Source organism: Cannabis sativa, chromosome 3 (genome assembly GCF_029168945.1).
Source record: "Cannabis sativa cultivar Pink pepper isolate KNU-18-1 chromosome 3, ASM2916894v1, whole genome shotgun sequence".
Lineage (NCBI taxonomy): Eukaryota > Viridiplantae > Streptophyta > Magnoliopsida > Rosales > Cannabaceae > Cannabis > Cannabis sativa.
Window position 1 is genome coordinate 61,855,794 of NC_083603.1, and position 12,171 is coordinate 61,867,964.

At 44.2% G+C, this 12,171-nt stretch overlaps 1 protein-coding gene across 1 annotated transcript; it reads left to right on the forward strand.

Moving 5' to 3' along the window:
• Nucleotides 1-387: 387 nt before the first annotated feature.
• On the forward strand, nucleotides 388-879 carry LOC133036214 (uncharacterized). Its single transcript, XM_061112727.1, has one exon. It carries the CDS (start codon nucleotides 388-390, stop codon nucleotides 877-879), a length of 492 nt encoding a protein of 163 aa, XP_060968710.1.
• The last annotated feature ends 11,292 nt before the right edge of the window (nucleotides 880-12,171 follow it).

The window sequence follows — 12,171 nt, forward strand, 5'->3', positions numbered from 1 at the left end:
CCATATTCCATTCTTTGTGATCGAGATGCTCGGTGTACTTCATCTTTTTGGGAAAGCTTACAGAGAGTGATGGGAACCCGATTGAAGTTCAGTACGGAATATCATCTGGAGACAGATGGTCAGACTGAGAGAACAAATCAGATCTTGGAAGATATGTTGAGGGCATGTGTGATAGATTTCCAAGGATCATGGAGCAAATACCTGCCTTTGATTGAATTTTCTTACAACAACAGCTATCAGTCTACTATCGGGGTAGCACCCTATGAGATTTTGTATGGAAGAAAATGCAGGTCTCCACTGCATTGGGATAAGTTGGGAGAGAACAAACTCCTAGGGCCAGATGCAGTTCAGCACACCAACGAAGCTATTTAGAAGATCAGGGCTAGAATGATCACAGCTCAGAGCAGACAGAAATCTTATGCAGACCTGAAGCGGAGGGACATTGAGTTCGAAGTGGGTGATCATGTGTTTCTTCGAGTGACACCACGAAAAGGACTCTCAGTGAAGATATTTGGCAAGAGAGGGAAACTAAGTCCCAGATATGTTGGTCCATTTCAGATATTGGACAGAGTAGGCAGTGTAGCTTATAGAATAGCTTTACCGCCATCATTATCTAGGGTGCACAATGTATTTCATGTATCTCAACTCCAAAAATATGTGTCAGACCCATCGCATGTTTTGAGCTATGAAACACTGGGTTCGCAGGAAGACTTGTCTTACAATGAACGTCCGGTAAAGATTCTTGATCAAAAAGATAGAATTTTGAGAAATAAGACAATTACCCTGGTGAAAGTCCTATGGAGAAATAGTGTGGTTGAGGAAGCTACTTGGGAGCTAGAGTCTGATATGCGAGAACAATATCCAGAATTATTTGAGTAAAATTTCGGGACGAAATTTTCTTTTAGAGGGGGGTAATTGTAATATACGCTAGCTCAGAAAGGGTATTTTTGTAATTTTTTTTAGCGGAGAGTATTTTTATTATTTTACATATTTATGGGTTTGAATATATATGAGATTTTCATATGATGATATAATATTTGATTTTTATTGGCATGTGCATAATGCCTAATAAATATATATCTGGATATTATTAAAGGAATATGCAATTTGGTTTGATTTGGTACATATTATTATTAGTGGGAATAATAATACTAATGATTGTGATTATTATTTTTAGTATAATAATATTGGTAAATATTATTATATTGTTAAAGGGTATATTTAACAAAATTATTATTATTATTATTATGTTATTATTATTATTATGTAATTATTATTATTATTATTTATTATTATTATTGTTGTTGTTGTTGTTAAGTTGCTGTTGTTGTTAGTGAGTATATACGAGAGTGTATATGCACACGATTCGGAGGACCAATTTTTGTAGAATGAGAATCGTTCCATTCGGTTCAAAGCAATCTTTTTGTTTGGGTTTAAACACGATAGAAATTAGGTTTTTGAGTTCTATTCTCGTACACTAAAAGCAGAGAACGAACGAGAAAGAGAGAGAGAGTGAATGTATACGGCGTATACGATACCGAAAAATTTCGTTCTTCAAGCGTACCGCAACCTGGGTGAAAGTGGGGTTTTGGGATCACTTATATAAGACCTAAGGAAGCTTTTTAACGTGGTATAAGGGGCGGAGGTCCTCGTTTCGAGATTCGCCATTTTTGAAGCTTCGAAGGTGCGGCTTGAAAATGGACTCGAATTCGAACGTGTTTAAGCTTGTTCTTGGGTCAAGGGAGGTTATATATGAGTGCATGGGACCCTAAGGATTGTTTTTGACGTAAAAAAATGAAGCTTTAACGTCCAAAATGAAGAACCAATATTTTGACTCCATTAAGGACGGTACACCGCCAACGAAGGAGACGACCCCGATCTGCCTTCTCGGACCACTTTTCTTGATCGTTTTGAGGTACTGAGCACTGTGGAGAGCTTCCCCAATCGAAAGGACGCTTCAAGAGCAATCGGAGACAAAGTTACACTTTACCGGCGACGAAACTGACGAGAACACCGACGGCCACGTTATGACCATTTCTAAGGTGTTTTTCTTAGATATTTTTGTATATTTTGATTCCTTATTTTATTCTAAGGTGCTTGGTAAAATTTCATAATTTTCTGAATTTATTTGGAATTATTGTGAATTATTTAGTTTATTTCATAAATTAATTATGAAAAATACTTAGGGTGCTCAGAAAAATCTAGATTTATTTTATATGATGGGCTATGATATATAAACTGTTATAAAATTGGTAGATTGAATTTTCAGGCGATTATGTATTTTTCATGAATTATTGATGTTGTTTCTTATTTTAATTATGAAAAATATCTAGGTTGCTTAGAAAATTCAAAGAAAATTATTTATGACTTAGTACAAATTATTGGTTTTTAATCAATTTTCGTAATTTTCATGAATTTGCTTAATTAATGCTTAAGTTAATTATGAAAAATAAATAAGTGTTGTTAAAATAGTAAAATACATTTTTGTAATACCATTTACTGTCTATGATATCAAATGGAATAGGTTTTATTATTTATTAGTTGCTATATGTATTTATTGTAATTATTGGTGATAAATTAACTATTTATTTGAATTTTAATGAGAATAAATAGTATTTTAGTAAATTTTACGTAAAAAGGTGTTGTATTAATTCATGTCTTACGTTAAAAATGTTTGATTGAGTGCATACAATATGTTTGTGTGAATCAAAATAATAAATGCTTATGTATGGTGTGTCATGCAAGTGAAATGGACCTATGTGTTACGTATTTTTACGTAAGTTTCTGTATGGGTTTAGAGATTCATACTTGAATGTATTTTGAGTGTATTGTTGTGTTAATGAATGTTTAGGATCTTGTTCTCAACAAGGAAATTCGTTGAAGTGCTCGAGGTAGCAAGTGTGGTCTTAGCAACTGAGGTAAGAAGAGTGGACATTTGTGCACAGGGTGTATGTTATGCATACAACTTGGGTTTGGTTTGCTATTTAATTTGATTGTGTTGTGATTTTCTTATATTTTGTGAGCATCGTTAGCATGAGAATAATATTAGGGTCTTGCTGCTTGTGTGAGCATCATACTTGCAGGTTATAACTTTATCATGGGTGAGTACAACTTATGCTAATTAATTGCCCTGTTGGATGCCAAGTGTGAGAATAACACAAGGCAGGGCAGGTTACCTCATGTCTGATCAACATGAGTGTATAGTTGATCATCGTATGTGAGTATAATGTGCGATATGAGACTTGATTTGTGCATGTGAGAACAACATGCGTTGTGGATATATTTATGGAATGTGAATTACTGTTGTTGACCGAGGTTTTCGGCAACCAATAAAATATTATCAGATTATAGAGCTGTAAGAAAATTAGAGAAGGATTTTTACGTGGTTGGGGCGTTAATGAGCCTTAGTCCACGAGTGTATCTTATTTATGGATGTATTTAATACAGAGAATGTATTTGGTGAGTGTTTCAACCTTATAAATACAGAGAATTTTCTTGGTGAGTATTTACTCTTCTTGCTCTTATGCAACCCAAGATTCTCGACCCCATTTAATGAGCTTTGAGGGGGTATTTATAGTGTTTTTGGTGGGGTGATCCCCAGAACTATTGTACAAGTGTATCTGTAAGTATCCATAAAGTTGGGCATTCCCAATGAATATACCATGGGTAATGCATGGTCAAATCCCTAGGTGCTGTAGGGCTTTTATGTGCAATGTCCTTATTGTCTTTTGAATGATGCGACTCTTCACAGTGTAGCCGTCGATAGACTTAATTGATCATTACTTTGTAGCTGCACATTGGGGGTTGTCCCGTCATACTTTATTGCTTGTAGCAGTCCCAACACGCTTCCTCCCATGCGGCATTAAATGTGACTTGATTGCTCAGGGGAAACCTGACACCTCGCGGAGATGCCTTAGCGTTACTTGGGCTTCCGGGAGCATATGGGGTTCCATATGCCGTATCCGGGAGGCATGTCCCGGATGCTGTCTTATTACATAAGGACTTAGCAAATATTTTAAATGATAAGTTGTTTGATCCACGTGTTCTTGTCTGGTTGGTCCACGTATATTGGGCAAAATCAGGGGCAACATTTACCCCCCAAGCCTTGTTTATTTGAAAAATAAAACAAGGCTTGCTCAAGTGCCTCCGGTCGACTCCTCGGTTTCCTGGCACGGGCTTTGAGCGCGTGAGGGGCTTTTAATGCAGCGATTCACTTTTTGCAGCGATCGATTCGTTTCACGCCCATTGATTGATACAGCGCATTAATGGTATCAGACGGACACTCAAACGTTTCCACCGCCTTAATTACAAATCAATCTGATCCGTTGATCTTTGAGAATTCGAATCGTGCGTTTCCCCAACCGTTCGATTGGTAGGCGATAGTGCCTGTTCCTCATGCATTTTTGCCTATAAAAGCCACCACCTTTCCTTCATTTCGGTTACTTCCCATTTCTTGCCAACTTTGCTCGAGTTTCCCAGAGAGAAAAATTCCTCAGACCAAGAGAACACCCTCGAACACTTTACAAATTTCCCAGTCAACCTTCATTCACTACTATCAGCCGACCTTCCCTTGTTTGATCGACAGCAGAAACCCCAGTCTCAACACTTCACTGTAAGTTTCTTGCACCCCTTTCTTTATTGTTAATGTACATGGCATGCTTTACTTATCTGTTCGTCTTTTCTGGATTTGGTATTGGAAGTTTCTGGGAATGCATTCTTTTAGATTTTTCACGTAACAGGTCTAGATTCACCACTTCTGGTGTTAGGACTACTCTTGTCATGTATTTGTTACTATTTTTTGCAAAAGACCATAAGTTCTTCGTATACTGGTCGTCTAGGGCACAGAGGAGACTGCTTTTTCTCGATTTTCTGCCCTTTCTTTTTCTTTAAAGCGCAATTTCATCTTCTGTGAATTTATTGCACCCGACTCTTGTCCAGGAAATCCTTCTAGGGTTTCCTATTTAACAGATGTCCGGAGGGGGCCTCTTTCCAGCGGTTAGGGGACCCCCATTCCATTTTTCTTGGTTTAGGGTTTGGTATGGGGCCTAACTGCTGGAATCTTAACTCTTTTTTTCAGAATCAAAACATGTCTGCATCTTGTTCAAAGTCATCCAAGAAGAGTGGTAAGCGTCTAGCTACCCTCGAGGATGTCTCCCTGGGTCCCGTTGCCCAGGAGGGTTATAAGTCCCGGGCCACCGGATGGGAGGCGGCAGAGCTTCACTCCACCTTAACCTGCCCCCATCAGCTGGAGAACATCGTGGAGGTGGCTGGAATCAAGCCTTGAACATCCGGGACGTACCACCGGCCGCCTCGAGATGCGGAGATGCCCAACCATAACTACGGCGGCTTCGGGGCTTGGAGCCAGACGCACTTGATGTCCGGGGCTATGCTTCCTCTCCAGGATTACTTTGTTAATTTTTTAGTTTTTTGTCGGCCTTGCGCCATACCAACTGATTCCTCAAGCATACCGCCTGCTCTCAGGCTTATTTATTTTTTACTCCGCCCGGGGATGGGGCTCTCCCAGTCTAGCAGAGATTTTGTATTTTTATGAACTCGTTTCTGTCCCCAAAAAGGGGGACAAACTTAAAGACGATTTTTATGGGTTCTGGGCCCACCCTGCCAATGATGGGGTGGTCCCTTATAATAGGCAAACTCATGTTAAGGAGTATTGCCATCGTTTCTTCTTCTCCTCCGGGTTTCGAGCAGTGGAGCACCCGGAGCTTCTCACGGAATGGGTCAGGATTCCTCCCTATGAGCGGACTGCGCCCACTCAAGTTTTCTCCGGAGGGCCCAGGTCTTTGCAACTTACGACCGGGCGGAACTTGAAGTCGGGGGCCTGGTCACGACGGAGAACTGCCGAAAGGCCAAGCTCATCCTGCCGCACCAATCAGTGGAGGACTCGAACCTCTCCAGGGTTATCTGTCCAAATGTGAGGGCGCCTGCCGCGGAGAAGATCTTCCGGGACGAGATCATTGCCACTGCCGAGAAGAAGTACTAGGAATATCTCTACCAGAAGGCTCAGGAGAAAGCTTACTCAAAGGCTCAAGCAGCTTCCGGGAGGCCACTTCGCGTGGGGAGCTCGGTCGAGAGGAGAAGCCAGGCGATCGCTGGGAAGCCCCTTCGTATTGGGGACTCAGCTGAGAGAAGGACCTCTGGGCCAAAGCCTTCGGCTCAGGAGCCGAACACTGGGGCTCCTGGTGCCAGCACTTCCGGCTCTGGTAAGTCTCCTTTAGCAGTACATTACGTTCCTTCCGTTGGCGAATATGCCAGTCTTAGGCCTGTAGGGTTCGATGAGCGTCTCCATAGGTTTAGGATGCCCTCCACCCGATGGGGAGACCATATGAAGGAATTTTATTTTTCCAACTTAGGAGATTTCCTAGGTCGTTCCCGGATGGGTTCTGGTCCTCCGGAGCCCGTTCCCTTAGACCCTTCGGCTTACATTTCCTCCATCTGGTTTCGGCCTTCGAACAGCTATCTGGGAGACGAAACTGCCAGCGTTAAGATTCGGAACTTCGCTATGGCCGAATTAGAGAGTCAGGGTAGGACTAGCTTGATTGCTATATCTGATTGTTTGTTGTTTTCCATGGATGTTCTAACACTTGCCTTTTTTTTTTCTTTTGTTGTAGCAGGTACTTCTATGGATGCCATTTTGGCGGAACTTCCCGGGGTTCACACTCCTGAAGCTCCCCCTCCTTTAACTTCTTCCCAGATGGCCACCCCTTTAAAAGCTTCTTCCAGTGCCCCTCCAGACATTAATGACTTAGTGGATGAGGAGGTGCTTCCGGGAGAAGGTCAAGAAAAGCAATGGGGCTTTTCTGAGGAAGTTGAAGAAAGTGAAGAAGAGCAAGAAGTTGCTCTAATTCGCAAGCGCAAGGGCAAAATGGTTGCCCAGGAAGAGCCCAAACGGCAATGGAGAGCTGATACTCCGGCCCATGGTCTTGATGGCAGGATCACTCCTGAGATGGAGGAACACACAGCCCCTCCCAACATTGTGCTGACTCTGGTTCCTGGAGATGAGGCGAGACAGGAGCTCCGAATAGCTAAACACAACTACGCCATGGATGAATACTCCCGGGGGTATGCTGAAGTGGAGGCTCTGAAGAGAATTTTGCGAGTTGAGATGCAAAATACTCTCAATGACCCGGACTACCAGAATCCGTGGGATTTAAATTTGGATCCCTTGTCGGATTGGTTTGGTCATTTCCTCGGGCCCACACTAGCTCCCTTTGCCGCGAAGATGACTGGCGAGTTTGCGTCCCAGGTTACCCAGTGTGCACCCAGGCGGTTCGCTGCTTGTGCATCCTTGAACTCCATCTTCAAAGTCCAGGATCTCAGCCACTCTCTCACCGTGGTAAGTATTCTGTAGTTTACTTTTCTCCTTATTATTATTTTTTCTTAGAGATCCTTACTCATACTTGTATCCTTTCCCAGCTTGCTGCTGAGGCCGGCCGCCTTTCCAAGAACATAATTAATCATGGCTTTGTCCTGTCCGATTTTGGGGGCATGGACGAAGTCAAGAAAATCCTTCAGGACCTGACTGCTGAAAGGCGGCTTTATCAGGAGGATGCCGAGCGCCGGGAGGCCCTTGCTAAGGCCAGTAAGGAGGAGGCCAGGCGGAGGGAGGCACAAGCGGAGGCAATGATCCGGGAGGAGGCCCTTCGGAGGGATAGGCTGGAGGCCACGCACCAAGAGGAGATGAGAGCGGAAGGTGAAGCTACTGCTAAGGCCAGGCGAGAGCTTCGGGAGGCCAGGGAAGCCTTGGATGAAATGGCTGCCAAGGTCAGGTCCTTAGAGGAAGCTCACCAGGCGAACTTGGAGTCTAGGGCTAACCTGGCTGTGGAGCTGAAGGAGCTCAAAGACTTCAATGACCAAGCCTTGAAGAAGGCAAAAAGAGATGAGCTCCTTTGTCCCGTCTCCTGCAGCCGGTGCGTCAAGCATTTTGACGATGGCGTCTTCATGGCCTGGTCTACAAATGACCAGAATATCAAGCTTACCTTCTACCCCAAACCCGAGGAGATGACTGCAAAGTTTCGGGAGAAGAAGAAAAAGCTCGATGCTATGATGGAGGCGCGCATCGGTCCTCGCCTTCCTCCTCGCATTGATTAGGCCGCTTTGAGTTCAACCCATTACAACCAGGATTTCACTCTTTTTATTTATTTATTTACAGCTAATTATCTTGTACTTAAGACACTATTTACATAGCTGTTTCTTTTTTATTTAAAGGGGAGACAATATTTAAGGCCTGTCCCCGGGCCATTTGTATATATTTTGACCTGCCCTTAGGGCTAGGATTTTTATTTATATTTGATCTTTTCTGATGCACATATCTTTCTTTTCGACCTGCCCTTTGGGTCAGGATGTTTACACATATGCTTTTTCTTTTTTTTTTCTTTATTGTGCATACTCTTTTTTGACCTGCCCTTTGGGTCAGGATGTTTTGACCTGCCCTTTAGGTCAGGATATTTTCTTTTTTGTGCATACTCTTTTTTGACCTGCCCTTTGGGTCAGGATATTTTGACCTGCCCTTTGGGTTAGGATATTTTACTTAGTTTGTTTTTTGTCTGTCCGTGTGGTATACCTTAGTACCCCCCTGAGTGGCATAGAAACTTTGTTTTTAAGGCACTCAGTTTTATTTAACATGCGGAGGCTGTATACATTTAGACGGTACAAACTCTTTGAACAAAATCTAAGTTACATTTTTGGCTATTGGTAATATTTTCTGAGGTGATCGGTGTTCCAGGCCCTTGGCACAATGGTTCCGTCCATCCTTTTTAGCCTGTAAGTGCCTGAACCGATTTCGTCCTCGATTTCATATGGTCCTTCCTAATTTGGTCCAAGTACCCCCACTCCGGGTTCTTCGGTGGCTGGGAAGACTCTTCTTAAGACCATATCCCCAATAGCAAACTTTCTATTTTTAACTTTGGAGTTAAAATATTTGGTCACCTTCTTTTGATAAGCTGCCATCGGTATTTGAGACTCGTCCCGGAGTTCTTCAACTTGATCCAGGGCTTCTTGAAGCAAAGCTTGATTCGTGGCTGGATCATAAGTCGTTCTCCTGTGGGATGGGAATAACGTTTCTACTGGGACCATCGCTTCGCAACCGTACGCCATTGAAAAAGGCGAGTCCCCGGTCGTGGTTCTAGGGGTCATCCTGTAGGCCCATAACACTCTTGGCAACTCTTCGGGCCAGTTGTTTTTGCAGGCCAGCAACTTTTTCTTCAGGGTGACCTTTAGGATTTTATTGACTGCTTCTGCTTGACCGTTTGTTTGTGGTCTCGCCACCGCGGAGAAGCTTTTCACTACTCCGTGTTGGTTGCAGAAGTCAGTAAATTCTTCGCAATCAAATTACTTTCCATTGTCAAAGACTATTTTGTGAGGCAGGCCATATCGACATACTATGTTTTTGATAACAAAGTCTAGTGCTTTTTTAGCAGTTATAGTCTTCATGGGCTCAGCCTCCGTCCATTTGGTGAAGTAGTCTACTGCTACTATTGCATACTTTACTCCTCCTTTTCCTGTTGGCAGGGACCCAATAAGATCTATTCCCCAAACCACGAAGGGCCAGGGACTAGTCATCAGGGTAATTACATTGGGAGGAGCTCTCGGTATGTTCGCGAACCTTTGGCACGAATCACACTTTTGGACGTAGTCTACACAATCTTTTTTCATTGTTGGCCAGAAGTATCCCTGTCTCAATATTTTCTTTGAGAGACTGGGTCCTCCTGTATGATCTCCACAGAAACCTTTGTGGACCTCTAGCATAATTTGTCTAGCTTCAGGGTCCGATACACACCTTAAATAAGGCATCCTAAGTCCTCTTCGATAGAGAATTTGATCCATCATTACATAACGATGAGCCTGATACTGAATCTTTCGAGACAGTGCCCTTTCTTGGGGCAACTCAACTTTTGTTATGTATTCTATGATGGGGACCATCCAGCTGGGTTCTTGCCCAACCGTTATTATGGCCTCTTTTACTTTGATGCTTGGCTCTGCCAAGCGTTCCACTGGTACTACCCCCAGCCCTTCGATTTCACTATCTGAAGCTAACTTAGCCAGACAGTCCGCGTGAGCGTTCTTTTCCCGGGGGATTCTTTCTACTTTGTAGTCCGTGAACTCGTGGAGCAGCTCCCGGACTATTGTTACATATGCGGCCATTTGCTCACCGCGTGTTTGGTACTCTCCTGATATCTGATTTACGATCAGATGGGAATCACTGTAGACTTCCACTCTTTTGGCCCCTACGACTTTTGCCAACCTCAGTCCTCCTATCAAGGCTTCATACTCTACCTCATTGTTCGAGGCTGGGAAATCGAACCGTAGGGCTGCCTGGAGTCCCAGTCCGGTTGGGGATATCATTTCCACTCCTGCTCCGGATCCATTTTCATTGGAGGCTCCATCCACAAACACTCTCCATGTGGGGACCGATAGTGCTGGCACATTTGCGGTTGCCTCGGCTTCGTTGCATTCGGTAATGAAGTCTGTCAAGGCTTGGCCTTTTATGGAGATTCGGGGAATGTAGTGTAAGTCGAACTGACTTAACTCCATTGCCCACTTGAGGAGCCTTCCGGATGCTTCAGGTTTTTGGAGGACTTGCCGGAGCGGGTGGTTGGTTAGTACCTTAATCGGGTGTGCTTGGAAATATGGCCTTAATTTTCTTGAGGCCATCAGGAGGCAGAAGACCAGCTTCCTGATGATGGGGTACCTCGTTTCTGCTCCTATCATGCGCTTCCTAACATAGTACATGGGATGTTGAATTTTCTCTTCTTCTCGGACTAGGGCAGCGCTGACCGCGTGCTCGGAGACAGCCACATATAGAAATAGGTCCTCTCCGAGAATAGGTTTTCCAGGATAGGAGGCTTGGCCATATGTTCTTTCAGCTTCTTGAATGCCTCCTCGCATTCGTTCGACCACTCAAACTTTTGACACTTCTTCAGTATGTTGAAGAAGGGGATGCACTTGTCTATAGACCGTGAGATGAAACGGCCCTGGGCAGCAAACTTTCCGGTTAGGCTCTGCACATCATCTTTATGCTTTTTGGTGGATGGCATGCTCAGGAGTGCTTGGATTTTCTCCAGGTTTGCCTCAATTCCCCTCTGGCTGACGATGAAGCCCAGGAACTTCCCTGACTTGACCCCAAAGGTGCATTTCTTTGGGTTGAGCTTCATACCGTATCTCCGGACTACCTCGAAACACTCCTCTAAGTCGTCCGCATGGCTATTGCATGCTTTGGACTTGACGAGCATATCATCTTCATATACCTCCATGTTTCGTCCCAAGAGGCCTTTGAACATCCGGTTGACCATTCTTTGGTAGGTCGGTCCAGCGTTCTTCAGTCCGAAGGGCATGACTAGGTCGCAGTATACCCCCTTATCGGTCCTGAAGCTAGTGCACTCTTGGTCCGCCGTATGCATCTTTATTTGGTTATACTCGGCATAGGCATCCATGAAGGATAGTAATTTGAATCCAGAAGTGGCGTCTACCATCTGGTCGATCCTGGGCAGCGGGAAGCAGTCCTTCGGACAAGCTTTATTTAGATCAGTGAAATCTATACAAACTCGCCAAGTTCTGTTCGGCTTGGGCACCAGGACCGGATTGGCTAGCCATTCCGGATAGTATACGTCGCGGATCATGCCATTGGTCAGAAGCTTGTCCACCTCTTTCTCTAGAGCCTCGGCTTTCACCGAGTCGAGAGGGCGTCGCTTTTGCTGGACTGGTGGCATGTCCGGATTGACGTTGAGGATGTGAGTGATGACGTGGGGGCTTATGCCAGTCATGTCCTCTTGGCGCCATGCAAAAATGTCGATGGCGCCCTTCAGTGTTTTTATTATTTTTTCTTTTTCCTCCGGTTCTAGGATCTTTCCCAGCCAGAGTACTTTGGTGGAGTCGAGGTCGCACACTAATATTTCCTCGACATCCTCCATTGGTTCCACAATTTTTTCGGACCCCACCCGGGAATCCAACTCATCTTCTTCAGCCATTTCTGGCTCAATGGTTTCCCGGACCATCAGCACGGGCAGGTGGGTTGCAACATTGTAACATTGCCTTGCTTCCCCCTGGTTTCCTCTCACCATCCCAATTCCAACTTCCTGGATATGGAACTTTAGGCACAGGTGCCGGATGGACGTGACTGCGCCAAAATCTACCAAGGCCGGTCGGCCAAGGATCACG